Below are 27,973 nucleotides of genomic sequence, written 5' to 3'. Positions count from 1 at the left end.
CACTGTTGTAATTTGGAATTTTGCCACATACAATTTTTTACAAAGTGATTAAAAACAGATATTAAGGTAATAGGAAGAGAAATCATTGTTTCAGCACAGGAATAGTCATAGGTCATAGTTTTAGATCTGTCTCCTTGGGGATTTTTCTGTCTTTCTGTTGGTCTTCCTACAATAAATTTTTGTTTTTAAATACAAGCTAGTTTCACCCAAATTTGAAAGAGTGATGAAACTCTGAAAGATAATTAAATCAGTACCAAAGGACAGAAGAAAACAGGTTCTATTAGGCATAAGGACGGGTAAGAAAAAAAAAAGAGTCAAATTATTGCTGGCAAGGGGAATAAAACAACAAATGAAACACCTTCACAGGGCTCCATGCTTCAGTTCTTTCACAAAACAGCTTGATTTTTGTTCTAGAGCAAATTTTTTACTTTTGACTTCTTACTTTCATAGTTTCACAAGTAGCAATTTTCACTGCAGTCTGTATTGTGTGACACCGTTTCTTTTTGGTTAGAGTGAAGTGTAAACTGTGAGGAGAGCCTCCCCTTGATTTTGCCAAGTGGTGGACCAGACCCTTCACACCCAGAATAGCCTAGTCCCAAACCCCAAGGGAAAACAATGTGACCTAATTCAAATCACATGCAAAAGCTATACTCACATTTTTTAGGGTGATATTAAGCTTCAAGACACCAAAAAAAGACACCAGAATAAGTCCACGCTTTTATGCTGTTACCTTTACACATTTACCTCTTTACTGATCTGTAGCCACATGCTGAATCAGATACAAATGGAAGGACCAGATTGAGAAAAGGGCTTTCACATATCTCCTGCCTATTAAATTTCAGCCAGAATTCTCCATAATTTATTTGGTCAAGTTTTTCTACATTCAAAATTTAGAATTTGCAACAAAAATATTGGAAGACACCTGTAGAAACCCATCTTTGAAAATGGGTTTAATGAAAGCAAAAAACAGAATACATAGTATAGTAATTAAAAAGAATAAATTAAAGCTTTTCTGGAAATCTGACCTCAGTTAATAACTTAGTACTAAGCTTTTTTTTTTTCCTGGGGCTGAGTCTCAGATGGAAAAGAATTAATTCTGTTTTTCACTGAATGCAAGTCTGACATGAAGAATAATCTAGTTTATTTTATGGGTATGTAATAGATACAACAAAAAATACATTCCTGAGTACAAGGACAAAAGCACACACTGATTTGTTACTAAATCTTAAAGCCAAAATTGAACAAAATATGTTTGAGACATATTGGTGACAAACTTTTTCATTTCCTTTTTAATTAGAAGGAAAAAAAAAATCATACTATCAGGATAAAGATCACTTTAAACATTCTCAGGAAGGAGTGAGATGAAAATGTTGCTATCTAATGACAAGTTTTGGATACTTTTTTTCAGGGCAACTTCGGTGACTCCTCAAAGGGGAGGAACTGCTGAGAAAAGCCTAATCTTTTAGAGCATGAGTTATGAAGCTTCAGTTAAGCGCTTTCAGTCCAGCCTGGTCCTTTGCAGTGGTAAGATCGAACAGGGCACTTAGATGCAGAATTACACCACATTTTGGCACTGCCATGTAGTCAAGTTTGAATAAATCCATTTAATATATATTTATGCTTAAAATTATACTAAAGTGATTTCCTTAATAAAGCCACAATGAACAGAGTATTATCAATGTGCATTAAAAAGTAATTTATAATATGAACTGTCTATTTTATCTTCTACATGATTTTTATCTTAATGTCTTTATGATGCATTGAAAGTGTACAATACTTTACCAGCCTCAATATATTGAAATGCCCCCATAAATTGTATTAAATAGCTTTGTTAAGCATTCCTAATATAGTACAATACTGGTAACGCCTAATGATAGGTGATAGGCTGAAACATAAATGCTTTTCTAAACATGTTAGAATTGGTTTTTAGTACAGGACTGCCTTATCAGACCAGAACATCCAATGCTAAGGCAATCAGTGGAAATTAGCAATTGGCATGAAAATTACTGTACAAGAAATTGTGTTGTGTTCCCCCTCCCCCCTCATTATGCCTTTGTGAACTCTATAAAAACGGATTAAAGTGAAAATTCACAACTAGGAGAGGCTGAACAGCAGGAAAATATTTGCCAGAATTAACTGGAAGTATTTTTAATTCTGAGAGATATTTAATACTTAAGAATAATGACATAAAAGAACTCATCTTTTCAATCTGTTATTTCAAAACACATTCAGTTGATATTCCATGCAAGTCAGACTTGAACTCATTGAACATGTCCTTTGCAGTGGATGAAATCTTTGCCAACCCTCAGTTGTAGACCTGAACTTGTTCTGCTATTCCTTTTCTTAGAAGACACATGTAAAACCATTTACATATAGGATAATGTAGAATAAATGATGATGGAGTAAGAAAGAAAGTTTGGGAGTTTGTTTCTTTTTTATTCAAAAACAGTTTGGGACTGTTACTTTCAAACAATGAAACCATGTATCCCAAGTGAGTTCTGAGACACTCTGCATGTGCTACAGGCAGTACTAGAAAGTAACACTAACACCACCTTGAAAAGATTTATGTCATTGCTTATTTATTGTTTTCAACCTTCTTGGGAGTTTGGTTTGATACTCATTTTCTGTACCACTGTACACAGCATGCAGACTGCTAACGGCATCTGTACTAAGATACAGTTTTGAATTAAACTATTTATGCCAAATCTAAAATGTATTTATTTAATTACCAAATTAAACCCATTCTCCTGTGTTTTCTTTCTTAGGATAGATGCACAATGCACTTACTCTGCATGCTGACAGGTTTTTGGCTGCTTGTAAATCCTGAAAATATTGATCAGTTAAAAATATTCGGATGCTTGCATCCCTCGATTCTGCTTACCACAGCTTTTCTTCCTGGTCAGCTAGGAGAGCACCAGCAATTTTGTTATAATGATAAATGACCCTCATAGACAGGTCACTCTTTTTTACCTAAAGCCACAATTTGCTCCTTCCTTTAGGTCACAACCTGATTTTTCAGGGTGACAGATTTATTACTTTCTTTGTGTGCTAAAAAACAAATCACCAACAATTGCTCAAAATACAGTTCTGTCACAATAACTTTGAGCACTTCCCAGCCAGAATGATACAACACAAGAGGGTTTTTTCCTGTTTTCAGAATCATTTGTACATTTACCACAGCTGTTGTGAAGAGCTCATTTCATTATACACATGTCCAGGCTACTCCCCAAAGAATAAAATATTAAAAACATTATTAAAAGCATCATTAAGTCTTTCATAATAAGAGCTGTCACTTTTTTTAAGTGAGGGTCATGAAAGAGTAACTTCAGATTGGCCTGACTGAGATCATGAAGAAGAGACTTTTGTGTGGCAGTAGCAAAGTTTGCCAGAAAATGTGAGCTTTATGAGCGCTTCTGTCATATCCTTAATATTTGGATCACTGGGGAAACGGGATCATTCTCCAGTAAAGGCTGTATTTTTAGTTTCCTCATATGTCTCCAGGAAGACTTTTCTGATGGCTCTGGATAACACAGTGGTCTCAGGATGCTGGTCCCACACAATGTCACAAAAACTAAAGCCTCTTTCAGATTTTAGTCAAACCCAAATCCCTCAGTCCTCAAAACCTTTGTCCAGCTGCAGTTCCCCAAATGGGAAACTCATAATGACTAGAATAGGACAGGAGCACTCAAGCAGAACTACATGAGTCTTGGTGCCTGCTTCCCACATTACATGCTAAGGGACACTACACTGACTTTCCATGAGCACGGCTGGAAAATGAGTACCACAGCTAGTAACTCAAGGAACAGTCATGAGTAGCCCTGGACCAGGGAAGCCTGACCAGAGCCTGCCAAAGTAATTTGCCAATATGTAAAACAGAGACATTCAGGATCTACACTACTCTAGTGCAGAGTTGACCAGTGTGCTCAGTGCCTACAATGTATCCACCACACTAATATCATTTAATTTATCTTCACCTTCAAAATATTAAGTCTCGCAATGTTAACTATTGGGGGGATGGGGGGCAGGGGGGGTGCTGTTCTTATGTATTTTATAGGAATATGAGAATGGCTAGGAAGCAAGCTAGTGGATGGCCAAGGCCAGAAGTTTTGGACCGAATGTAGCAAGCAGACCAGCTGTAGCAAAAATGACACTTGTGACAAATTACACCATCTTGTGAGAATCTTATTTAAAAGGCAAAGAAAGAGCTCAGCAACAAAGCAGTGTGCCATTTGTTATGAAAATACTCATTTTCTGAACAAAAGTTCTCTTAGAATCTTACATCCATAATGGTCTTCCAGGTGATCAGACCATAATCAAAACAACTAAGTCAACTTCTCATCTCATTTGGGCTTGGTAAAGTGCTTAATCACTTCGTACCTAGACCCATTCAAAAACTAAAACAATATAACACTTGCTTTTACCTTCGTGTCCTCAGATCAAAAAACTCTGAGCAAATACTAATATTCACTATACACACTGATAGCTAGCAGAACAGGGACACAGCTGGTTTGGATGCCTGGGTGCTAGTTCTATACAACCAAAACCAACAAATAGGACAGCAGAGGCAGGCATGTATCTCTATTTCCTGATGCAGGTTGCAAGTAAATGGTTCTTCTCTTATGAATCTCTTCATGAATCTGCTACCAAGAACAGCTTAATTTCTCAGAGGTTTCCAACATTTGGTCATATAAGACTCATTGCCTGTTTCATCACCCCTTTAATGTGATACTGATAAAGACGATTGCTTTGTGAAGAAAAGCACTAAAACACTCTTCAAATATCAACAGTTGTAAAAACGTTCAGATCATTCCAAAATACATAATTTGCCACAGCTGAAGTTCTATAGCGCTGCAACTGAGTTCCAGCCCTATAACCCTCACACAGACAAAATTCCTACTGAGTCCAAGGTTTTTTTCCCTGAATAAAGACAGGGGAATACAGTCCCCACAGGCTACATTTTATAGTCTGTAAACTCCTGAGGCTGGCCTATCCAAACTTCTCATTTTACACAGAGTTCCAAACCCCAATTAGTTCAGTTTTTCAGCTCATAACAGTACACTTTTTACTAAGGTATTGTCCTTATACTAGGCAATGTTTGTAATATTATGCCATTAAACACACACACTGTAAACATATATTGCTGATTAATGCATAATTTAACAGAACAGCCTTTGATAACTTGTGTGTAGTACTGTAGAGTTCATAAGGTAGAAGATACAAGCATAAGGGTACAAATGAAGCAGAACTAATTCATTTAGAAACTAGTGCATCCTTTGGAATAACTGCCAAATAAGATCACTGGCATGAATAGCATAGCTGCAACTTATGTAAAAAGAGACTGCAGGAGCAAGTGATAAAAGGAGGAAATCAAGCACTGAGAAGTCCAGAGATAAAGCAATTAAGTGAGGTTGAGAAAGAAAACTTTCTTGGGCTAAAAGACTTGCTTCTGTGTGTCAGTTTAAATGCCCTTAAAAGTCCAAAAATACTGAGCTGGAAAAAGTCATGATTTTCAGTGAATAATTGACATTATGCCTTAGTCTTTTGGGTACAAACAGAGACACTCTGGTCCTGTACAGTTCTTTTTCTATCTGTGGTTGATGTGCACACAGGGATCCCAAGGTGTCTCACAAGTTCTGGATATAATACTTTGTCCTACTAATTTCAAATGTAGTTGTTTGCAAATGTGATCCTTTTCTTGCCATTTCGCAACAGATTTCCCTGCTCCTGAGCTTTACCTTGCACACAGTTTGCAATAAATACAAGCACCATCTAGTTGCTTTTAAGGAATTTAAATTGTCCTCCCAGCTGCAATCTTGTACATACATATGGCTGCCTCCAGCTGGCAACCCTCCATTTCAGAAGAGCCACATAATGAACAGAAGTTATTTCCATTTCTCCCTGATGGTTCTAATGAGTTTGTCTTCAATAAAAAAAAATAAAATCACACAATCCTAAGACATGCAGGACTTCTGCTAACTTCCTTAGAAGATCTGCATAAGAAGAGCGTGGACTTGAGATATAAATGATCAGAACAGATCTATCCATTAAGCTAGCTAGCACACCACACTTATACTCTTTACATGAAAACACAGGTGATAAGTAGCGTAAAAGCAGCTACTTATCTTTACTGATATGTAATGAAGACTATTTTCTCTAAGATGCTTTTTGTATTGTTAAAAGAAATTACTACCTTTTCAAACCTATCCCCTGAAAGAAAAGAACATAAAGTTGGTGATCATTAGCCAGCTTTATTCTATTTACTGAGATAAGGTTTATAGCTCTGATAGGAGACAAAATTCTCTCAAGACAGCTCACACTAACCTTTTAGCAGAGAACATATCAAGATACTAAAAGATGCTGTCCTATCATGACAGCTGCTGCAGCATAGAGAGACTGACTAATCGAGCACAAAAATAACTGAATTGTGCTCTGTTGTGTCAGTTTATTGTCACTGGGTCACAGTATACTGCTCTTGGCAGACAACTGTTTTGCAAGTTATAACAAGACTTGAAGCTAAATCTGCTGCTTTAATTTAACCTGTTTGCCCGTATTTGTACAGGTCACATTCTGTGACTAAATGTCTTTCATTTCTCACATACCTGAAAACCGGAAAAAAAGGGTCAGTTATTAAACTTCTGATTTTTCCTTTCCTTCCCATGTGGCTAAGGTGAACACCTAAACAAGGTGCTTTAAACTAGTAAGTAAACAAGCCTTCCCACCTAGAGTCACCAGAAGGAGAAAAATCTCATGACTTGCAATCTAGTTTGAACACATAAAACTGCAGGGAGCTACTCACCAGAGTTGTGAACAAGCATCTCAAAAGCTCATCTGCCAGGCCCTCTCATGATTACAAGCCGGAATGTGCCCATTAGGCTCAGAGCAAAATAAAAATCATACTGTTGTACCAATACAGTGGGAAATGCTAAATTTCCTTGCATGGGTGCCAGCCAGCACAGCTGCTAGAACAAAAGTTAATATTCAGAACAAAATCACCACGCTGTGACCTCATTCTGAACATAGCTGTTTCCAAGTTGAAGGGATAGACAGACAAGAAAAGAGGAGAAGAGTAGCCAGTGCAGGCCTGCCCTGCTCCTACCTTTGCTCTGGGTGAAGCAAAACTGTGCCTGCTAATCCAGATTAAAGAAATTAATGATGCTACATGTATGGACAAATTTCAAAACAGATTTCCCTCAGCTAAATTTATTTCTGCAGAATTTCAGGAATAACAAACTAAAGTAAGTAGAAATAATCCTTAGGAATCACCTATACACAGACTTTTACCAGTTTAACTTGCTTAAATGCAAACCTTGGGAATTACTGGCATCACAGAAAAGTGCAACTACAGAAGCCTAGAGGCAAGAAAAATTCTGTTGGCACAGTTGCATTTTTGTTTGCTCTCAATTAGCCTTCCCCAATGTTTCTGTTTTTTCCTGTTGACTCTGAGATCACTTCCTTGTAAGGGTGACTTTATACCTCTTTTTCTTTAACAATCCAAGACAGACAAGGAAGTCACTGGTTAGAGAAGTCTGGCAGCCAGAATCATGGGCTTCCCTCCCTGACTTGGCTTATACATCACTAAATTGTTGATAGTCTTGCTCACTGCTTCCCTTCCTATTACAAAGCTTTTTGTGGTTTAATTAAATGTTTACCAAGCTGTTTGCAATCTTCAAATCAAGGCCCAAAGACTATTACTCAGTTAACAACTCCTGAGATCAGGAATGACAAGGATTTGTCTCCGTTTACCTGTTTCAACCAAAAATCTGTATGAGCGACAAGACACATAAGGTTCTACTCACTTCAGTTCAACTACATCGGAATAAGGATCAACACAAATACCACACACTTCTAAAGCATGTTTCTAACTGCATTTTTTGCTGCATTTAAAGTAAAATAGGCAAGTCTGTGTTTCTGCAACAGCCCTTGCAACAGACTCTCATAGGCGAGGGATTTTCACTCAGATTCTCAGTTTTGATTATGTCCAAAGGACTAGCTAATGTTTGATTCACAGCTGTAACAATGCTTAAGAACAGCTCAGCTGCAGCAAATGAACCATAGACATTTGCACCTATGAATATCAGCTGCTACTTTTAGCTAAAGTACACATTTCTGGCACTGTCAATCACCAGGACCCAGCAGGACACACTATTTGATTGCACAAGACACATACATATGCCCTGTGGAACAGAATGGTGAAATCCCAGCAGAGAGATAACCTCCAAATGGAAACAGTAGCAGATTTAAATGCCTGCCTGCATAAGATGAGGCAGCTTTATCAGGGAAGACAGAGGTTTTAGCAGGACATCCTAGACCATACCGCTTCCCTGCACTCCCTTTTAACTTTTGCAAGCTCCCTTTAGCAACCTCAGTCAAAAAAATCACTGATGTCAATAAACTTAGAGACACAGGATCACTTTTCCATGAAAGATCAAGTCACACCAGATACCGAATGACCACACAGTTGCTTTTGGCTTTGCACACACATGGGACAGTTACTATGGATCAGCAGTCACAGTTGCTTATGCCTGAGGTGATGTGGTCCTATGTATCAGAAATGAGAGTCCCGGTTTTTATTAATGGTCTAAATTTCAAGTTCCGTGCACAGAACTTAAGCTCCTGAGAGCCCAGATAAATCAAGCTACATCAGACTGCTCTTTCTATACCTAGAGCACTAGTCTGACACTGGCTCCTTTCACTTTGACTCTTTCTAGCTTTCACTGTATCCTCACAAGTTACTGAGAGCCAGTCTCCCTTTTCCCAGGCAGCAGTAGCAGGCAGTATTTACCCCCTTCAGTGTAACCCTCTCAGCCTGTTCTTGCTACAGAGTATGTGTGGATACAGATAATACAGCAAGCACCACTCATTGGAATAAGCAAACAGATAAAATGCACAAGCGTATTTAATGAACTAAACATCTAAGATAACACTTTTCCATACCTTGAATGGCACTAATTGTTTAGAACATATTAATATGATGTTAGGTTCTATTCTTGGGTCTTTAAACTCCTCTCATCTTCTACATCAGATCAGTAAGCACTGAAAAACTTCACTTTGGGTAGCCCTCTCTAATTTTTACCTCCTTAAATCTTCAGTTCTCATCTCTTGGCAAAATCCATTTAAACAGGGCTCACAAGTTAATGGTTAAACTTGTTGTTTGTAGTACCATTAATATAGGTCAAGCAGCACAATAGTTACAACTGCTGAGAGGGAAGGTACATAAAGACACAGTAAGCAGTTCAGGACCTTATTACAACATGTCTATCAAATGCAGGGGTACAAACAATGTGTCTGATTCATCAAAAAGATAACTTCTGCTGACAGTACACACTGTTCCCCGGAGTCTCTTACGCATGGCTCAAAAATTAAAATTGGAAATGTAAACTACACAGACACATTCTTGCAAATGTGAGTATGTTTCAGCACAGTGAGCATTTCTATGCAAAATACCAGATATAGGCAGTGGGATGAATTCAGCCCTCATTTGCATCATTGAGCACTGAAGAAATCAGCAACAGCTATGATTTTACTCCACATTTTTTCTCATGTAACCAAGGGAAGAATTTGTCCCATCAGGCCCAAGGACACACATTTTTCACCATGGGATGCACATGCATAATGCCTACAAGAGGGATTACCTTATGCTTTATTCAAGAATATTCAAAAGGACAGACCTCTATGCCTCAAAAAGTTAGTATTTCAGGAATACTGACAGTAAGTACTTTTTCAAAACTAATCACACCTTAAAGCTTCACAACATGGATTACTTACACTCAGTGCCAGTCATTCACTGTCTTCCAGTTCAAATAGATACCATTCCTGATTTGGCTCCCAAGCTCCCTGACCAAGGTTCCCCAACTAAAGTAAATTCCCAGATACTGTGCTGGAGCAAAAGCAGAAAGAATAGCCAGGTCTCAAGACTGACAGAGCCTACCACATCTGCCACTGAGACACCTTCCTCTTCACAATTATTTGTATCATGGTAGCACATAGAAGCATCAATCAAGTTTGCAATGTGACGAGCATCTCCCACCTTCCACCCCCCAGCAAAACCAAACATGATAAAGCTGGCTTTTCTGACCAAGCATTTTGAAAGTACAAATAGCATTTCAAACAGTTTTGCCCTTTTAAATTTAAATACTTTTAAAATCCTTTTGCCTCAGTCTATTAATTAGAAAACTCTACTCATGCCAAAGATCTAGCAACTGTAATTCAAAGACTACCAGTTTGATTACTGTTAATCTGGGGTGAAGGGATGAAGTTGAATTAAGCAGGATATTTTACTACGTACAATAAAATACAGAACCGATACCAGAAAAACAGAAGTCATTGCAGATTAAAGTTATAATGTGCCTAAGACTTTATTTCAGACTTCTGTGATTTTTCATTGCTAAAAACTGAAGACAGTTTTCTTCCATTTATCTCACTGAAGTAATATTTTGCATTTCTGTGGTACCTATTATCAGTTATTTCAATGTGCTTTATGAACCTTGGACTAGATCTTCAGCAAGCGTGAATCATCATAGCTCAATACTGACTTTAACAAAACTCTTTTGAATCACACCACCTGAAGAGTGATTAACTGATGTTGCACAGTCCTGTAGATAGAGAAGGGGCATGTAACAATAACATGACATTAAAACACAGTAGATTTCAGGTGTAATGCTACTAATATTTTATGCGATAAAAATAACCTGTAGAATCATGATTTTAAACGCTGCTTAAAGCTCACCAAAAGCATTCTAACCTTGTGCATGTTATACACTGTTACACATGTCTTATCTGGAGTGTTTTCCAGTAAAACAAATCATGTCACATGATTAAAAATGCACTTTTGACTCTCTACAAATTAACTCCAGTGTTTTTTATATATACTACATAATAAAGACAGATCAACAGACTACTCTGCCTTCTCACTGCACTCATCCTGACAGGGCAGCCCCTCATGACAGCTTGGATTATAAAAGAGTTTGCTTCAACACAAATACCAACATGGTAAAGAGATTTTCATGCATTCATCTGGACATTTTTTCTACCTAATACTACAGGTCATCTCTAACAGCTTCGTATGTGGCACTTCCCTCACTAGAATGAGACGTGCTCCACTTTAGCACAGATGTACAGGAAACCCTGCTACAGAATAGTTCCTCCCCATTAACAGAGCTGAATCCTTTTTGTACAGAAACTGCTTATATTAATGAAAAGAGCTTTGCCTCACACTATTGTTTTTCCTGAACATCAATAGAGATTTGATTTAATTCATTTGACAATTACAAAAAAGAAGGAGAAATAAAGTAACACAAAGTCAAAAAATCTGTCCACAGAAAATTATGAGTAAGAAAAGTAAGGGTCCACAGAATATGATGTAATTGCCTGTAAAAACCCATGTGACATGGTGGGAGTAAGGCTTGCTTCAGTACCCAGGAGATCTCTCTGCCCAGTCATCCAGGACGCACGAGGTAGAGTTATGCCCTGCTGATGTTCAGATTTCTAAGGGTAGAAGGAAAGGGCTTTGTCTTCTCTCACCCACCCCCAGTGTTTCACCCTAAGAAGATACCTGCTGAATTTCAGCTAATAGCACTTCATCCCATTTAAATTGGGGAAATAACAAGACACTTATAAATCCAGCAGAAACTAAGTCAGTCAAACCAGTTCTATTAGCCTCTCTGAAACATTGTTCTAATTCTGAAGATGTGTGTTATATTTGCAGTGAATTTCCCCTTCTGTTATTACAATTGTTCTGTTTAGACACAGTTTTGGGAGGGATACAACTAAAGCTGTTGATGTTCCTAAAGCACTTGATAAACCTTGATAAATCAGTACAATTCCACATTCAGATGTACTTCCACTGGGTTAGCCAGGATGACAATTCACCTGGTTTCTACTAAAACGTCAAGAGAAACCCATCTGCCAATAACACAGCCCTAATTTAACACTGCACCTTTGTAAAACTAGTGTAAATTTCTGTGAAAACCATTAGACCATAATAAAACCATTAATATATCTAATGAAGCCTAGTTCCTTACTATTGAATCTGTGTACCCACTTAAGAAGCAGGTGGATGGTCCTGGAAATATGACACTTGCTGTGAAGAAATGTAAACTGTATTAGAGGTGCCTTATCTAAAGGCACATTCACACTGTGTGGGAAGGGTACCAAGCAGGCTTCATCTCTAAGTTATGTACTTTGTTAAGGATTCTCCTCTTGTGTGACATGCTTGAAACGTGATAAAACATGCAGAAAACTACAAGTAGCAAACTCTCCTTTACAACACTTCGGTAACCTGGTAGGACAATAGGGCCTTTGTGCTTTGGAGTGACTCTAGATCAGAATCATATCATCACAGTGATTCAAAATTCTCTAAATGGCTTCTCAGAACAATGGTAAAAAAGCAATTGAGGCTTAGGGAGAAGTACAAAGTACCATACATTGCAGACAGCTTTCAACATTGTGAGTAATGAAATCAAATAAGATAAAGTGAGGATCACCTCATTCACTATCCAGCCGTTTCAGTCGGTCTGCTTTAAAGATGGTTCTTTTTATCTTCCATGAGCAGAAAGCTGCAGCTTTATGGGTCCAACCTGTGAAACTCTTCCAGGTCCCCTGTGCACACAGAGGTCTTGTGTGAAAGGCTCAGGTTTGCTGGAAGTTTCATTTTAACACATTTAACTTGTATTTTCTAGTCAGCTCATCTCAAAGATTGTTTGGCAAAATCAAAGACATAGCTGTGGAAATTCTGGGATGCTTAGATTTTGGACAGGTTGGTCAAACCGTAATATACTGAAGTGGGATCATAGCTGGTTTTAAAGCAATCAAGGCATAGAAGCTGTTCCACAGATAAGATACAATACTTTCTTGTAAAGTTTGTATAGAACTCAGCCCAATAGACCACTTCCAGATATGATAAGTGTGTATTCACTTTTGAAGTTACCAACACAGTTACCTCCCATGTATGAGGCAGTTAGACATACTGACATAGATGAGTTGAAGCCTTTCTCAACAAACAGCCTTTTGCAATAGGATCAGGATTAGCTTCAATTCCTATGAGAATCTATTATAAAGCCCCAGAGCTAAAACCTCTTAACATCTGCTGTGGTGTTTGGGGGTTTTTAGTGAGCTTTTTTTAAACAGAGCAGGGCCTTTTTATGTGGCAGAACCACTGAGGCTGTAGCTTCACAAACTGTTCTGCTCAAAGAAATCTCCCTGCAAGACAGGTTTTCCCTGCGCAGTCGCTTTCAGCATAGACTAGATCAGGAATGGGGTCCCAACAGCACCTAGTCTAGTCAGAGGGACTTAGGAACCAGAACAATATTGTGGATTGCAACTTTTCAGCAGAACAAAACCACGGGGATCCAAATGCCACGCTGCAATTGAGGCAAATGCTATCAAAGGAAGTCAAGAAATACAGCACAAGCTCAAATATTAAAAGTAATCCTTATTCTTCTAAAGACTACAGTGCAAGAGTACAGCCTTAGGCTACTAGCATTGCCTGCTATTTTATTGTTGCATATATAGTATACTGTACCTCTTTTTTATATAAAGGAATAATTTCTAATAACAGCAGCAGTGCTATTACTGCAAGTAGCACAAAAACCTAACTTGGGAACTCTTCAACATCTGCATTTCAGAGGGTTCTCAGTGCAGGTGGCAAGATAAGATTTCAGACATATATGGGAAGCAGCAGACAGAGGGAAGCTGTCCACAACAGAAGACAGTGAAGGACCAGTCAAACAGAGAAAAATGAGATCTAAAGTCAAAAGGGAGAAGGAATAAGATCAGACAGCAACAAAATAAAGAAGCAAGAGATAAAAATGTTTGCGTTTGAAGTAACAAAATGTGCTTTTATTCATATTGTGGAAATATTTTAAGCTACAACAATTTCACTTGAATTCTGCTAGTTTCTTAAGTCTGATACTATAGAAGAGATTATATAGAAATTCTTGACTTCCTGCCAAAATCCTAGACTCTGTTGCAAAAAATCACAGAATATTTTCCAAACTTCTGAAACTTCAAAACAATAGTCTCTGCTCTTGTCCCTTCCCAACATTTTATACAAGTACAGTGTCATTGACTTGCCTAAAACTGTTCTCACCAGGATAAGTTAGGAAAGGATTCTAGTTCATTACTTCTTTTTAGAAAGAAAATTATGAAGCTGGTTGGAATCTCCACCAACTGAAGTCAGTGTCTCTCTACGTTTGCCTAAACACTGATCTTGAGTCAGAAAGAACTTCCACCCCATTCCATCCCTCTTCTGTCATTCAGTGTTTGTCATTTGTCTCAGTGTGCTTTGGGTAAATAATTGATCCAGTATATTTATTTTAAGCTTAATGGATGCTTGCTCCAAGACTGAAAATCATCACAAAATTGTGTATATTTTATAGTTTGTGAAACTCTGATGCCTTAATGATAGAATTCTATACAGCTTCTTGAGATCCAGGGACAGCACTTCTTTTACAGCCAAATAGGAACGTCTACACTAGCAGCCTCACTATCATCTACTCGACCCTCACTATCAGATTTGGAACTTGCCATGCCATTAATATGAATTGAAAAATAGTTATTGTTCAGTCATTACTTTCCATCAATTGATGCATGAGTGTCAAAAATGGCAACAAGTTAATGGTAACACAAGGCACAGGGGTTATTTTTCAGAAACAGTCTTGAGCCACACATTACACATGTCCTGACCCTAACTTCTCACCTAGACAAGTTGTCTGTCCCTTCTCAAGGCACTAGTGAGCAGCTGAGAAGGACTGCATGCCCACACAGCAACTACCTGCTTTGGAGCTGGTGCAAGCTTCTCAGAAGCAAGATATTGTGAAGGTCAGTGGTGCTCTGTCCAGACACCACCAGAGGGAAAGAGCATGGTTTTAGATGCCCTTCATTATGAACTATATGAGTAAAATCACTTCCCCCTTTATAAAAGAAAAAAAAAATAAAATCCAGAACTACATATCTACAGGGAGAATCCCAAGATGATCAGACTGTTATTTGAAAAGCCCTCACATGCTAACTGAAAAGCACACACACGTCCCCAGCAAGTCCCTGTGCTTCATTATAGAAGTAGTTATTGCCCGTTCTTAGGAAAGGATGAGGAGACTGCCTACAAAAGCTGTCAGGGAACAGCAAGGGCCAGTTGCACCCTAAGAGGAGACAAAATGGGAGCTAAGGGCAGCAACAGCATAAACCAGGCAGGGAACTCACCACCAACAGAATGCAGTCCCACAGCACAGGAGCTGGTCAAGCAGAGTCCTGGCAAGTCTCACCAATACTCCAGTGATCACAGAGTGAAAGCAAGACAATCAGTCTAAGGTCACACCAGAAAATCCAAAGAAAAATTCAGAAACAGGCCTCCATCCAGCACAGCTCAGGGAAGGAGCTGAGCCACCAGCTGGAGCTTAAATGAGCTGGTGGCCGCATATGCAGGGAGCATGTGAGTGAGAGCCCAGGTGAAGATGATCAGGGCCATTAAGGCCTATTAGTGACCTTGGGGCCCTGACAAAAGCTTCTTTTTATTTATCATCCTACTACTGTGCTATTAAATGTCTCTTACTGTGTATATATATATGTATATATTTGTAATACAGTATTTTCCAGAGGTCATGATCAGGTCTCCATCTTAACTGTGCACTGTTGTCTGGTCCACTGAAAAACATTTGAGTCTAATGGGAGGGTAGGCAGTGGTGACCAGAGGAAAGCAAGAGTAACAGTTTTAGGATGAGAATAATGTGAGTTTATAGTTAATAAGGGTACCTAACCATCTGTTCATATTTTCTGGTGTGGTAGAAGTACCGAGAAGCCCTAGTCCGAGACAAAGAACTTGGTCTAGGCACTATACAAACAGAATAGCTGAACAGGAGCTAAAGATTTGCATGCCACTGCAGATGCATTAACAGTCTGATTTAAAGCTGCTCCCTGAAAGCCAGGACTCCCTAGAAATCCCAGCTGCTACTGCTCTCTCCAGAAATACAGGCACTCTGATTCCAGGGTCATCTGCATTCTTTACTGTGGTCTAAGCATATAAAATAAAATAAGTATACTGTCTAACAGACTGTGGAATCATTGTAAAAAAATATATAAAAATATTAATTAGTATGTTATAATAATCTATTATTCATGTAACTGCACTAGGGAGACTATGTTCTTGAAGGAACGAAGTATTTCTCAGATCTTAAGTCTACTTGTTCTGTTTTTTACGAACTGCAATATTTACCAAGAGTGGTGCCTAGGTGACTTGGAAGACAATGAAAAAACTGTGTTTCTTCAGTGCTATATATACTTATGAAATATATCCATTGGACAGAATATGTATGGGGTTTTATTATGAAGCTCACATCTAAAGTAGTTACTGTTATTCAGATTTCAGCATATGCCTCCAGAAAACCACCTTAAATTTTAAATTGCCAAGAGAAAGACTAGTGTTCTGTTTAATTATTAGTGCTATAAACCAGAGCAATATTTACCTGCCTATAACAGAGCTTAGGAAAATCCACTTATCTCTCTCCAGGTGCTACATTTCTCACAGTTATTAATAAAATTATCAGAAATCCTTATTTCTGAATGGCCTTTACCCCACTTTTCTCTCCTGTCCAGTGTCCTTCCCACTGAAATTCAGCTTTGAAATTGAAGAAAATTCTGCACTTGCTCATTAGGAAGATAGAAAGAAGTGGAAACGCTTCTCTGCACCAGATCTGACCCATCTCTTGAGCACAAAGCCCTGATTCCTTCTCCCTCCAGATGGAAGGTGGCCCATCAAGTGTGTGTTACATGGTGTTCTGCAGTTCATCAGCCTCCATACATCCTTCTATTCCTGGTTCAATAAAAGAGTTTCAGTAAGGAAACCACCTCTGCTAGACATGAAATGCAGCTCTGAACTGCTTTGCTTTTCAGTCTTTCACCTTACATTAGCATTCAGCTCGCACTTTCTCCATGGTCTCAAGCAAAGTCAGTCCGTGTGCGGCGTAACACACATGCAGCTTCCTTCAGGGGTAGAAATTAGTCAGAAACTCATCAGAGCACTCAGGGTCTTTCAGGATTTAGTTTCCTGAGGTAAGACTTGATATTTCCATCCTGCCTCAAGCTAAGGTGGCTGGAATTTTTTTGGGTTGAGGGAGGAGGGTGATGGTAACAGTGCCATCCATGCACATATGTACATATCTTGAAAAAACAGAATCTAGCTACTAAATTCAGAAGGTTTTAAGTTCCACTTAAGATCCACTTCAAGGCTCTTTCTCCTCTCTTTCTCCTCTTCTCCTTCCAAAGTAATATATTCCTGATATTTTATTAACAGTGCTCTAAGAAGAAACTGTTTGCTGCTCCTGAGTGCTATGTGAGTTGATGGATGAGGTCACAACACCTGTTACAGCTACATATGTGGAAGTAATTTCCCCCTGCCTGTTTCACAGAAATCTGTTCTTTTCTCACAAAGTCAAACACTCTGCTCCTATTTCTAGTAAATATCTCCTAGATAAACTTTGAAAAGATTCCGTGAGTAACTAATTAATATAATTTCTCTTTGTATGCCAATACGTTAGATTATTGAGGAAAGGAACATGTGCAAGAAATTAAAATTGAAGCTACTTACATAGGTAGACAGACAGGCAGACAACACTTGCCTAGATAGCTCTTCTTAGACCAAGAAAAAGTTTTATTTCTCCAGTGCAGAGAGCTAGCACTAAATCTGTGTCCCACTAAAGCTCATGCTCATGAACTTCTTCAGTTAAGGCCAAAAGAGGACTTCTGTGATCCACAGCTGTATGCTTCCTTCTGCACAGAACTGAGTTTTCCTCCTAAGCAGTCCTGAAGTTTTCCTGATTGCTCATTTAACCTAAGAAAATACTTACAAATATCTGCATTTACCTCCTCTTCTAGATATTAATTTATTAGCAGAAATATTAACTGAAATAAATTTTTGTGAGTAATTATTAGGGAAAAGTCACAGGAAGCAATTTTATAATTCCTACAATTCATTATTCATCTCCAAATACGATTTCTATTAAATTGTGTTCATCCAGAGAACAGAAACATATGAGAGACTAAAATATTCTGATTAACTTAACCAAGGAAAGCAGTTCGTATTTTGAACACCCACAAAGAACCTACCATGCATCTGCTCACCAGAGTTGCATTTGAACATGCTGAAAATCACAAGTAAGGAGTAGCATATGCTGAAACATATTTTAATGCCATTACATTCTATTACTGAGGTGATAAACATAACATATAAAATATATATAAGTAAGAAAATGAAACAAACATGACATTTAATAGTGCAGTCATATCGTAAGACCAAACAGGAATTGAGAATCAACTAATGGAAATAACTTAATAAAGTAGAACTTTACATTTCAGTACTGTAATTACTTCACTGAAAAACCCAAAAGGTGAAGATCACCAGATATATCAGGTTCTCTTAAATTCTTTTACAGAACTTCTGGGGAAAAGGCATAAAACTGTATTTTTAATGCCTTGGTTTTGCACATGTAAAATAATATAAAATTCATGAAGGTGGAGAAAATACACTGAAGCATCCAAAAGAATTTTAAATGTATGTGATAGATCAGGAGGAATATTGGAATGACTGAAATGAAGAAAAGTTTTACAAGAGTGATTTCCAGATCAAAGAACAGAGTTTGCAAATCTCTTTCCACCTAAGCAAACCTCCAGCTGAAACCAACTGGACTACTCTCAGGATCAGACAGCTCATGCCTGGTAGGTGCCATACCAGAGTCAATGCCACGTTTGCCCTGGACTTTCAGTAAAATGAGGATCACGTCCCTCATTTGATGTGTGCTGTGCTGAACACTTACCTTTTCTGACATGTATTGATAATAAAGGTGATGATATCTTGAGAGGGCATAGAAAGACAGTAAGGAACATACCAGATTCAGAAGAGCAACATCCAAACCTTTAAGGGAAAATTACAAAATCCTGACTGACCTCACTAAATTTACAGCAACATATACAAATTGGGGATTAAAACTCTTTGTAAAGGTCACCGTTCATTCATCAGTCCATTTCCAGAGCTTGTTTCTTAACATCCTTATGTGCCCTAATGAAATGCCACTTGTGAAAATGCCCACGAGAGGAGAAACTCCTTCTGATTCCATGTCTGTGGTAAATGGTTGCAAAATAATTTGATGTGCAAAAGTCAAAGGAGGGATTGTTGCCAAGCTTTTGAAATCAGGTACACTTTCTTTGAGGGACATTTGTCTGAGGGACAAACAAGGGACAATTTCATCATACAAGAATCAACTGGCAAAAAAAAAAAAAAAAAAAAAGACACTAAAAGTTTTTCAATTAATTATCTTCTTGAAAGATCTGAGACAGAAGAGCATGTGTGAAATAATATAATTACTTTTCAAAAGCTTTGTCTCACCCTCTCAGGATGAAAAGGGGAAAAAAAGGGGGGGGGGGGGGCAAGAGGGGGCTGAAAAACACAGAGATACAAAATGAGTTTATGATGCTGCAACCGCAGTTAGGAAAAGCTGCTCCGAGTAAGGTCAGGGACTGCTTTACCAGGTACTTCCATGTGAAAAGATACAGTTAAAAACTCCTGACCAAGTATTCATCTGTAAACTCAGGTACTCAGCTTCAGTAGTACAAATTGCATGTCTCATTACGCACACCCTTATGTACTTTTTCAGCTGCGGCCCAAACATATCACTGCTAAATATATCAAGCTGCTGGATCACAGGCTGATATAGATTGTCCTGGAGTTTCCCTATGACTTTCTTCTCCCCCACTGGACTAGGTATAAAGAAAGGCAAAGAAAGTCTGTCTGGTTATGCACCTGGCATACATTCCTCTATCCATGGAGACAAAGTATCAGAAAGGAAAAAAAGAACATTTTTCAGTGACCCTGACATTTGATACTGATGCAAAAAAGGAAAGGAATGACAGCGTTTGAAGCCAAAAGCATGAAATTTCTTTATATTTCCTATGATTTAATATCTCTCTCCCACACATACAGCAGATTCCTTTATAGAGACTCTTGTATATGGGCCAACACTGCTCCAGCAATGTCTCTGATGACACCGTGGAAAGTTTCTAACCGCAATATCATTTGCAGCATTTCTCATTTATTTTATCCCCAGTCCCCAAAGACATGCATTTTCTGATGGCATAAATTATTGTTTTCATTTTTTATGAATAGAATTGAAAATCTATTTGATGACCAAAGGAATTAGAATAGACAGAGAATCAAATTCTTTAGGTTTGTATGAAATCTGTTGTAAAAGCTGGCTTCCAGCTTTCACTCAGTCTAAACAGATAAAGATATCAGTGACCCTGAAAAAACATTCATAGTATCTGTTTAACCAGACTTGTAAATTAATTTTTTTCCTGTAATAAATAGGAAGATAAGCTCACATAGCATGTTTTGCTTTTAAAGCATTTCATACAAATTGCAAGCCAATAATATTCATAGCGTTGCTGTGAGGTAGCTTGGTACAGTTTCCTCACTTTACAAGTATAATTACAAGTATAAAAAAGAGGAAAGGAAACTTGATTTCTGGAAATTTGAGTGCACAAATCTGTAATATTTTACTTTCTGCGTGTACTATAGACAAAATGAGTATTTACTACTGTGACTTATTAATTGGGTGAACAAATATCTGATTTATACACTCCAACATGGTAAATACAGCATACAAAATGCAGTTGTTTAATAAGAATTTGGAAAATCAGACCTTCCCTCTACAGCCTGCCATCCGTGCTATGAGGGGCTCTAGAGGGGGGCAGTACTGCACAGACCAAGTGATAATTCAGGGTACCTGGTTGTAAAGCCCAATCACTGCACAGTTTGCCACATCAACCCCATTTTCAGACCAGCTCTCTAGCTCTCCTCCTGGCAGGGAGAAGCCTGAGAAGCAGTTCAGTTTGAGCATGAACTAACCTGTCCACCACTTTATCACTGAAGTCTAACCATCATGATGAAGTATATAAAAGAGCATAAGCTTCTTTACAACCCTCTGCAAATTTAAAGAGAAAAAATTCCCTCTGACTTCAAGAGGCTTCAGATCTAGCCCACAGTGGAATAACTTCACTCTGTTTTTCAAGAGGCTTGAAATATCAAATATCATCTGATTATTCAGGCTTGAGTCTGATCTCGCAAAGTGTATGCAGACTTAATCTATTGGGCTATAGCTGCAAAGGCTGCCGGTGGCGGTGGCACTGCTGTTCAAGGAGAAGCCACACATCGCTCAGGCTGCTCTAAATGCAGCACGGCGTCACCCCGGGAGCCAGCGTGCCCCTGCACTTCCTCTGGTGGGTGTGAAAGCAGAACCTGACCCACCCACCGCTGAGCTGAAAAATCACCCAGTCATCCACACAGCTGCCCACCTTTATAATAACTATTTACAGCAAAACTCTTGGCAGCCTTTTGACACGCTGTAAATAGGTATTGTACCTCGCAGCCTTAGAGGTGAGTGCAATACTGTCTATGTATCAGAATCCTGGGATATCAATGTTTAACCATGCTGTAAAGCTCTTCACTGAGAAAGTAGTGTACGCTTTCAACTAAATGGCTACAACCTGGAGCTAGTCTCCAACCTGAGGACTGGGGCAATAAAATGGTTTTGTCTGACAAACCACCACCAAAGATTTGCTGGTGCTGTTACTCAGAGTGTAGAATCCCAAGCGCATTCAGAAGCCTCCTTCAAGGAATTAATGCTTGCTTGTTTTGCCATCCAAAGAGTGTTTACAGAAGCCAAAACAACCATGCTTGCTGTCCACTGTGCAAAGAGGTGATGACATCAAGAAGACAGGTCACAAGTCTGAGTTTATAGTCATTACACTTACGTTGGTATGGCTTTTCATCCACTCAGTATGATCTTATGACCCCACAACTTTACAACCTCCCACTCTCTGGGCTTCATAGCACCTCTCCACTCTAGGTTAATCATTTCTCTGCCATTATCTGCCAAGAGTTCTTATCTCTTTTGCTGTCACTTTATAACAGGGTCCTCTTATCAAGCTGTACAAAATCACGTGACAGTGCCAAACCTATCACAAGTTCCAATTCTTCTGATTAGACACTATCATGAAATGGGATACATGGTTTACAGCAGGTCACTAATGCTGGAAAAAGTACAGAGTCCACTCAAAGACATGCTTGTTACTTTCTGAATTCTTGGATAATTTTTTTTTGTTGTTGTTCATCACGCCGACTTTCACTGAAGGTTATTATAGCCTGGGTCTCAAGGCCAGAAAAGTTTACAGGCTGCACCTCTTCTGTACTCAATGCTGTACACCTTGCACCCAAGGGTACTATATATTTACACCTAATAATGTCTTCTGGTTCCCACACAGCCATCATACAGGAATCTATAAAACATGGACTTACGTCAGTTGGTAAGTAACAGTTTTCTGTTTTGAAGACTCTGCATAAATATGTTAGACTTGGGGCTGTCCAAACTGAAAAAATCATTACAATTGGGCAAGCCAACAAAACTGATTAATTCACACGTGTATTTAGGCAAAAAAGAACTTTAAGATACAACATAAGAATGTAAGAAAACAGCTGATGATTTAGTGAATAACAATTTTCTCCAGAGATAATGCAACTATCAAATATATAATCAGATAATTAATAGTATCTTTATCTATTACAATTGCTAATAACTGTGAAATTTTGTGTATGTGCTTGTATAAACTTTTGCAAAAATGAGATTTAAATTGCTTCTGACCTGACTATTCTTGTTGAAGAAAACCGCAGGAATGTTTTCAGGTCTTATCTGTAACACACATGTCAAACGCAGATTCTTTTTTATAGCTAAAAATGCAGATATATCATCATTCAGTGGGGGTGGGCTGGATAATAAAAGTCGGTTAAGGCTTCAGAGCAGTGAAGAAGTGAATACTTTCATTAGCATATGGAAACAGCATCTGCTCCCCATCAGAAAGCCAGCAGGCACGGGTTGCTCTGGCTTGCAGCAGTGAGGGGCATCGCACAGCCGGCTGCCCCAGGGCTGCAGTGGCTGTGGCCGAGCCCCAGCGGTTGCCTCTCCCCACCACCTCCCTGCCCTTCTCCTCGCACTTCCTATCTCGGGTCATTCTACCTCTCACCAGACACTGGGAGCAAGGTGCCTTTCCTTTGGCAGTGCAATAGCATTCCCTGCCCTGTCAGCCCATGCCCAGGTCAGAGCCGGGGCTGAGCAGGGTTGGAGAAGGCTTGCCAAGGGAAACCTCTCCTTCACAGAGCGGAAGGCTCTTTGCAAGCCAGCCCAGTAGCACTGCAGTTTCCACAGCCCAGGTTTTTGCAAGGCTGTGCTTTGGTGCAGCAGTTTATGGCAAGGGTGAAAGAAGAGAGCTTTGGCTCACGTGTGGGAACCAGGGCTCACTCTCCTCCTCTTCCCCCCAAAGAGCATCATCACATGGCAGGCGAGGCACTTGCCCTGATGCTGGGTGTGATACGGGCACCTGGCCATCAAGGGAGGCTTTGGGACCGTGGGGATGGAGGGCGCAGCAGCAGCTGCAGGAAATAGCCTCAAACATAGTTGAAACCTGATCTTGATCTCCTGGGTGGAGCCGCTGCTTCTCCCAGGGAAGGGGAGGGTGCCCACGGGAAGCGCTCCCGCCTCAGACCTGGCTGTGTCCCAGACAGCCAGCCTCCAGGGGCTCCCTTCTCACCCTTTTCAACGGTTCTACACCTCCCGCACCAGAACCATGCCCAACATTGTAGTGAGGTTTGCTGGGATGCAAATGGATGGCTGGAGGACTAATGCCCCATGGATCACACCACCAGGCCACCACTGCCTGACGCCTGGCCAGCTGTGCCTGGTGCCAGCCCCACTCTGGGGTGGGCCCCTGGTGCCTCTCCTCACAGGGAGACATGTGGTCTCTCTGGCAGGGTTGTCAGGGTATCCCATCCACGACAGCCAGAGGGCACAGGGCACTCCTGGGCTGTTGGACATGGCTGTGGCCAGGGTCAGGCCACACCTAGGAAAGGAGGGCTGATCCCAGCAAACACACAGAGCAGTCAAAGCCAGAGACCCACAGGTGCTTCTCTACAGATGTAGGGTGCTCCTCCACACAGCTCTGCCCCTAGAAAGACATGGAAAAGGGGGATGAGTCCAGCTTCCCAGCTGGGCCTCACTCTCTTGAGCCTCCTGACTTTTGCTCTTTCTGGCTGCCAGGGAGGGAAAGGTGCTAGAGAAGCCTCTGGTCCTCTCTCCTCAGCCTTCAGCATGGGATAGTAAAATAATAATACATCTCATGTATCTGAAGGGTGGTCACTCAGATAAGGTTTCTCAGGGTGAAAGCACACAACCCAAGGAGAAGGGAAAATAAGACACTCTTACCTGTCATATTTAGACCAGCTAAGTGCATTTTTATGGTTTCCAAAAGACTGGCAGGTCTGGGTTCCCTAAATCATGTAGCTGTGAGAAACAGATTGGTGGGAGACAGAAGTTAGCAGAGCACTCTTGTCACCATACCTCCAAAATGCACTTATATATGTGCTGTATCACACATATATACCAGGACAGATACACAAAGCACAGCCCAGAAAAAGCATGTCTAAATCCTGTGAAACTCTTCAAAGTCCTGTGTGCTCTGGGTCACGGGGAGATTTCTGCCTTTGTGTGACACTGCCCAGTCAGACCCCATGGCGGCATCACGGAAAAGTTCATCTAACTCAGCATTGTAAACAGATCACCTCATACCTGTAAGGGTTAAATGTAACCAGCACCAACCTGCGGGCCTCTGCTTGGAGGTGGGAGAATCGAATAGGAAGGAGCTGGATTCTGTTCTTATTTGCACTTGGACAGTAATTCTTTGGAAGAAAAAGCTGTCCTCACAAGGTGTGAGTACAATCAGCAGCAGGGCCAAGTGCTCTTAAGAGTAAATCCCATCCTGGACTTTCACTTTTGCCCAGTCCTCCCCAGCGACTCCTTCGCTTTTTCCTCTCTAACTTCATGAAGAGTGGGTGGCCTTGTGAGGGCCTGCCATGGCTCTACCAGCCCCTCAGGCCAGGGGCGCTTGCTGCTTCCCGCCACAGGGGCTGAGAGGTGTCCTTGCCAGGGAGCACCTGCTTTGAAAAGATGCACCCAGTGCATTTGCCCACCTGGGGATAAGGTAGTGTTTGGTATAAATCAGTGACATGCTGCCGCAGGAGTGACCAAGCTTTCTCTCAGCAAGGAGGGACTCATCCAGCTCCCATGGATGCAAATCAAACTCCACCAATTTAAATAGCAGTGGGATCTGTCCCTTGGAGAGCAAACCCAACCAGCCTGGAGCTGGAATGTGAGTGGGCACTAGCTGGTGTTGACACCTGCTTTTAGGTTTACAGTCATATAGTCAAAGAGGCATCTGGAATTCACAAAACCTTAATAGCACCTCCTATCTTCCAGATGAAGAACATCGTATGGACTTATGAAAATTTTTATGGAAGTACCATGATTTTTTTTCTTCTACCAGATTCCGGGACAATACAAAGCTACTTGACTAGTTTTATTTTTCCTCTAATCAGCCTCTTGTCTTAGTGTCATCAGGGACACTATGCAATTTTTATAAGCATTAGTTATGATTATTTAACAGAAATAACTGTTTCATTAACTTGAAAAAATGGTTATACAAGAGGAAAATAATCTACTTGTAGTTTCTTACTGTGAAATTTTTCAGCTTGTATAATACTTACTGCCATCTTAATTTTAATGTATGTCCTCAGGCAGTTTACAGTATTATAATTAGTGCTCTTGAGTTTGGCAGGGTTTGGTTTTCTGTAATATTATTATTATTATTATAATGCATATATAATGAAACTTCATACGATTAACAAAGACAGCAAATACTATCTTTAAAAGTTTGCATTAGGATTTTGGCCAGCAATGATGCGGGCAAAGCTTCCACAGGAGTGAACAGTTTGGGCTGTGTGAGGACTGCAAGACATGAGCATTTCTTTCTTATAACTGAACTTCTGCTGTTATTCTTTACTGTTCTGCTGTTATTCTTTACTGTTAATCAATTTTCTTCCTGTTAAATACTTTTCCCATCGTTATACTGCAAATGAGCTGTCTACAAAAGGGGCAGTATTTACATCTACACCTGATTTTTTCCAGTTAGTCTGTTTTTAAATACCCAAATACATGAGGCAAAGTAACAATGATGATGCCTGTGGTCTCCCGAGGGAAACCTCCAATGCTGACAAAATGCCTCCAGCCACTCGTCCCTGTGGGTAATTTAAAGGTCAGCTCTCAAACTTGTCTTTATATAGGGTGAAAGGGAAGAATTATCTGCAGCAGGAGCTGTGTTTGGCTGCATTGCGGGGAAAACCGTTACCACTTCTCATGCCAGATTATTATTAATGTCTAGAGTTTACTCACATATTACATGAGTACTTTATATATATTACATAGCTATGCAACCTTATATCTTAATATATGTTAATGCATTCTTATATACAATGAACAGGCATGCATATGTACACAATCCTTATCAAGATTTCTCAGTATAAGCTATGCCTAGTTTATCTTCATGGTTTGTTTTATGAAGTTATGCTTCTGTGTGGAGAAATCTTATATGAGATAGTTATATATATATGAGCTTAAACTTTTTTAATGATAAAGATCAGCTACATTATTTTTTTTAAATAAAGTTTTCCAAGCTTCAAAACATAATTATTTGGGGGGGGGAGAAGCAGACCTAAAACATCTTTTTTTTTTTTCCACCAACAGATCAAGGTCAGTTGCCTCAGCAAAAGAAATTTCATTTTTAAGCCTGTCTGTGCAGGATAGAAATCAATTATCTCTTATGATACAGAGACCGGCGCTCAGCCCTGACAGGAGCCTTGCTTTATATACAAATATATTTGGAGTTCTATTTCCAGACGGAGCTCTAGCCTTTCTAACTAGATGTTCCGCACTCGGCTCCAAAAGGGCAGCCCAGGCAGAAACAAAAGAGCCTCATCAGAAAAGTAAATAATTATCAGTGTTGGAAAGTGGCGGCGGGTTCGCGGCGGAGGAGGGGTGCGCCGGGACGGCCCGCGGCCTCCCTTCAGCCTGGCCCCGCGGCGGCTCCGCCGGCAGCGTGGCCGCCCGCCCTGCAGCGCGGAGCAGCGCGCGGAGCAGCGCGCGGGGCAGCGGCTCCGCTTCCGGGCGGGCGGGCGCGGAGAGGGGCCCCCGCTCTTGGATTCGGGTCCTGGTTCCCGTTAGCGGGGGGAGGCCGGCACCCCCGCAGCGGGCAGGCGCCATCGGAGCGAGCACGTTTTCCCGTCGCCCCGTTAGCGGCAACAGGTCCAAGCAGTACGGGACGAGAAGGCGTTTTCCCTATGGAACTCATGTAATTTATCGTGGGGAAAAAAAAAAAAAAAAAAAAAAATCTAGCAGAGTTCCTGCTTGCAAAACTGGATGTGTAAGTGTCCTGACGGATCAAGGCTGCCGGGGGAAAAGGCTGCGGTTCGCTGGTGGTGCTGCGGGTCCAGGGAGCCCCTCCCGCCAGCTCCGGGCAGGGCTGGCCGCCTCCCGAGGGGCTCCCGGGGGTGCCTCAGCTTTCGCGCCTCCCCGGGGCCTCAGCCCGTCCACGCCTTCCAGTCTGCTCAGCAAAATCTCCGTCGAGAAGCTGCCCTGCAGCGAGAGATGCGTTAGCGGTGCCCGCCGGGGCGGGCGGCCCGCGGGAGGGGGCGCGCCCCGAGCGGGGCGATGGGCGCGGGGGCACGGCGCTGCCCGGGGCCCGGCCCGGCGGGCCGGAGCCGGCGTCGGAGGGCCGAGGTGAGGCGTTCCGGCACCTCACCGGTGACAATGAAAGCACGGCCATCCCAGCGAGGCTTTGCCGCCCGCTTGGCCCCGCTCCTCCTCGGCCGGCGGCTCCCGCAGCTCTGCCTCGGCGGCTGCAGCGGTGCGCTCCGGCGCGCAGCGGGGAGCGGGCCGGGCTCGGCAGGCAGCTCCCCGGCCAGGGAGTGGCTCTTTGGAAACGGCCCTCTACTTCGGACCGCAGAGGATCCACATCTCCGTAAGGCAACAGTGAAAGATGCACAGCAGAA

At 40.8% G+C, this 27,973-nt stretch overlaps 1 protein-coding gene across 2 annotated transcripts in view; it reads left to right on the top strand.

Annotated features, from left to right (window-relative positions):
- The first annotated feature begins 22,064 nt into the window (after positions 1-22,064).
- NR5A2 (nuclear receptor subfamily 5 group A member 2) overlaps positions 22,065-27,973 on the top strand; it is a 98,326-nt gene continuing 92,417 nt past the window's right edge. Inside the window, exons 1-2 of one of the 2 annotated variants that reach the window (XM_074832722.1) lie at positions 22,080-22,175; positions 22,306-22,347. Coding sequence is in view for 1 of the 2 variants with exons in the window: in XM_074832721.1 (XP_074688822.1) it covers positions 22,284-22,347 (64 nt within the window). In the remaining variant the exon portion in view is untranslated. Of the gene's footprint in view, positions 22,348-27,973 lie in introns of both variants that reach the window. The other variant, XM_074832721.1, reaches the window with a different exon arrangement.

This window comes from Strix aluco, chromosome 8, assembly GCF_031877795.1.
Source record: "Strix aluco isolate bStrAlu1 chromosome 8, bStrAlu1.hap1, whole genome shotgun sequence".
Classification (NCBI taxonomy): domain Eukaryota; kingdom Metazoa; phylum Chordata; class Aves; order Strigiformes; family Strigidae; genus Strix; species Strix aluco.
Note: the sequence above shows the minus strand (reverse complement) of the source record. Positions and strands in the feature narration are given on the sequence as shown.